The sequence below is a fragment of the Protobothrops mucrosquamatus genome, unplaced genomic scaffold (assembly GCF_001527695.2).
Source record: "Protobothrops mucrosquamatus isolate PMUCROS unplaced genomic scaffold, P.Mucros_1.0 scaffold211, whole genome shotgun sequence".
Classification (NCBI taxonomy): Eukaryota; Metazoa; Chordata; class Lepidosauria; order Squamata; family Viperidae; genus Protobothrops; species Protobothrops mucrosquamatus.
In genome coordinates, this window is record NW_015386565.1 from 127,283 (window position 1) to 131,172 (window position 3,890).

Sequence of the window (3,890 nt, forward strand, 5' to 3'; positions counted from 1 at the left end):
AAATAACATATAATCATTAGATGTTTGGTTCTACCCTTATCATGTTGCTAAATTTTCTGCAAATCAAACAATTGTTGCACTGAAAGCAATGGAGGTTTTCTCAATTTTTGCTTTAGCAATTTACTCAATACCAGTATTTAGAAGATAATATATGTTAAGGTAAAGTCATCAACATTTGAAAATGATTTCTTTTTCTTCTTCAGGTTAGAAAACAATATAAACAGGACACTTTTGATAAAAGGTACATTTCCTCACAGAAATCATTTATTGGTTAGATTACACAAATGGCTGCTTGGTGGTATGATTCTCCAGTTGAAATAACTCAGCTAAACCAACAGAATATTCATTTATCCAGCATAATATGTAGTGCAAATGTATATTGGAGTGATTCAAATTGACAGTAAAGACTCCTAAATTTAAAATATGATATGAAAAACTTTTTATAGCATATTTGAGCAGGCAGAAACACCACAAAAATCCATTGTGAAAAGAATTTAGCACATCCTACTTCAAATTCCCTGATCAGGATCTTTTTCTTAGAACTAGTTAAGGGAGTTAAATATTACAAGGACTAGTCTGTAATATCTGACTTACAGATCAATAAAGTGTGACTTATTAAAAGGGCCATCTTTTATAAATAGAAATAGTTGCAATGCATAAATTAAACAAACACTTTAAAATTACCTTTTAAAATGTGGTGTCTCCATTTCTTTTTATAAAAACAAAAGCTTTCATAGAAAGTTCTTAAAATGTGGCTTGAAATGGAATTCTAAAGGCATAAAACTTATTAGGCTCAGTATCAATGGGCAAACTCCTTGGTCAGCAAAAACCAGAACCAAAACTTTCTTGTTGGAATGCTATTAAAAGCTTGGCATTTTCAAGACTGGTTCCAAGATCGTTTTGATGAAATCTCTAATATCAGCCCAAATCTTATTCCCACAATTCTATAGATACATGGCAATATGTTCAGAATCATCTGCCTCTTCCTGTGCCTCTTTCACTACACCTTCTAGCTACTCCAAGAACAGCAATGTGTCAGGAGGAAAAGGCCTTTCCCTCATCCACTAGTTTTCACCGCAAGCTACAAATGTGTATTTAATGGAAAAACGGAAAGCAAGGTTCTCGGTGCCATTCAATGGGTTTTCTAAGCATTCCCCTCAATTCCTTGGACCCGACATGCAGCACAAACGTAGGTGGAGAATTTCACTAAATAGTAACAAGGCTGGAGGAGGCTTGAAAGATTATGCAAATGCAGGAAGCTTAAATTCCTCTCCCGCTCAGATTGAGAGGTTTAATATTTTCCTTTGGGTTAATATTTCAAAACCTACAAGAAAATTGGCTAGTTTTGGATCCATCACTAATTGGGACTAGTGTCAAGTTCTGTTTCTTATAAACAGAAACATTCTTTTTAAAACCTTCATTTTCAGCAGATGTGGTTGATTATAAAGTAACTCTGATACTGCAGTTTATTACTAGCAAGCAATTAGAGGTACAATTATCTTCTTTTTATTCGCGGATCATACCTGTAAATTAAGAAAAAATATGTTTAATAAATAGAACCTTATATTGACTAAAAATCAGACAATTATGAAGCAATAAAGTAACAAGAAATCCTACAAAAATATTAAATGAGATAAAGTGAGGTAGCAATTAGGAAATCTGACTACAGTAGAACCAGTTACTTATTAAAATTCCTACATAAGCCTGGGTGATTTCAGTCCTGCCATAAAAGTATGGTCTAACTAATCTTACAAAGTTGTCGCCAGGTTACTATAGGAAGCCAGGAGAAAACCCTGAGATCATTAAAAAGAAGTCTGAATACAATGGTGGTAAACAAGCGTTGGAATTTTATCAATATTTCTCCTGAAATATTTGTTTGACCAACATGATGAAACTATGCAGGCTGCTCAGGTTGGGTGTTGTCGGGTGCAAAAAACCAGAACGACCAGGTCCACATATGAAATTCAATTAAACTGATTTATTGCTATAGTCTATGCACAAGAATTTTCTCAACTAATGGTTGAGACTAACCTGTTCTAACTACTTAGAGTTAGATAAGGGTCAACAGCACTCAAGGAGGGTTGGACTTAATGCACTTGTGGCTATGTAGGGACTCTAGGCTGATTCCTAGATCCAGGTTGTGCCATTCCTTCTCCTACAGGTGCATTAATACTGAACTATTCTGATGCCAATGAAAACGCATAACATTAAACCACAGCCTTCCTCTCCACTGAATCTAACGTGTGAGATTCCAATTTTCATATATTATATCCTTCATAATTTCAACATAATACTTAACATAATTTAACATTATCTTTCCAAAGTACAGGTCTCCACCCATTGTCCAGGAAGATGTACAATTACAAATAGAACAAAAAACTATTTATAGTGACTGCTTTAATACTCGGGAATAGTGTAGAATCCTATTTAGCTAGCCAGTCAACTGACATACAGGAAATTATCTTTACCACATGCATCCCCTCGTCTGATATTTGAATAGTGATATAAGTGTAAAGCCCCAATTCACTTAATGGAGAACAAAACGGGTAACAAAAATTAAGGAATAATCAGTAGGGAAAAAAACCCAAGAGTTTCCTTCTAAAAACATACATGACCAAAAACCTTTGGTTTGAAGAAACAGCTACACATGTCGTGTATTTATTTACATATTATTCATAATATTAATATTATTAATATTAATATTATTATTATTAATAATAATAATAATAATAATAAAGTTGGAAGGGACTTTTGAGGTCATCTAGTCCAACCCCCTGCTCAGGCAAGAAACCCTATACCATTTCACACAAATGGCTGTCCAATCTCTTCTTAAAAATTTCCAGTGTTGGAGCATTCACAGCTTCTGGAGGCAGGTTGTTCCACTGGTTAATTGTTCTAACTGTCAGGAAGTTTCTCCTTAATTCTAGATTGCTTCTCTCCTTTATTAGTTTCCATCCTTTGCTTCTTGTCCTGCCTTCAGGCGCTTTGGAGAATAGCTTGACTCCCTCTTCTTTGTGGCAACCTCTGAGATATTGGAACACTGCTATCATGTCAACCCTCGTCCTTCTCTTCATGAAATTAGACATACCCAATTCCAGCAACCATTCCTTATATGTTTTAGTCTCCAGTCCCCTAATCTTCTTTTTTGCTCTTTTCTGAACTCTTTCTAGAGTGTCAACATCTTTTTTACATTGTGGTGACCAAAACTGGATGCAGTATTTCAAGTGTGGCCTTACCAAGGCATTGTAAAGTGGTATTAACACTTCACGTGATCTTGATTCTATCCCTCTATTAATGCAGCCCAGCACTGTGTTGGCTTTTTTGGCAGCTGCAGCACACTGCTGACTCATATTTAAATGATTGTCCACTAGGACTCTGAGATCCCTCTCACAGTTACTATTATTGAGCAAGGTACCTCCTAAACTATAACTGTGCATTTGATTTTTCTTGCCTAAATGTAGAACCTTACTTTTTTCACCATTGAATTTCATTTTGTTAGATAGCGTTAGATAATGTTCAAGTCTGTCCAGATCTTCCTGTATCTTAAGCCTGTCTTCTGAACTGTTGGCTATTCCTGCCAGCTTGGTGTCATCTGCAAATGTGATGAGTTCCCCATCTATTTCCTCATCCAAATCATTGATCTGGGCCCAGAACAGAGCCCTGGGCACTCCACTCCTCACTTCCCTCCATGTAGATCAGCGGTTCTCAACCTGTGGGTCGCGACCCCATTTGGGGTCGCACGACCATTTCACGGGGGTCGCCAAACCACTCCGTCCGCCATTTTTTTTTTGCCCTTTTCCTTAGCTGTGCTACTCCCTGTGCTTGGCGGCAGCCTGCATGCACGAACTTTACCAAATGTGCCCTGCAGGAGGCGTGTGAAGAGCGCAGGC

The 3,890-nt window shown here is 36.8% G+C and overlaps 1 protein-coding gene across 1 annotated transcript in view; it reads right to left on the reverse strand.

The window, feature by feature from the left end:
- Positions 1-246: 246 nt before the first annotated feature.
- NBN (nibrin) overlaps positions 247-3,890 on the reverse strand; it is a 36,749-nt gene continuing 33,105 nt past the window's right edge. The window contains exon 16 of the mRNA XM_029283741.1: positions 247-1,523. Within this exon, the coding sequence (XP_029139574.1) occupies positions 1,496-1,523 (28 nt within the window). The 3' untranslated portion in view covers positions 247-1,495. The remainder of the gene's footprint in view (positions 1,524-3,890) is intronic.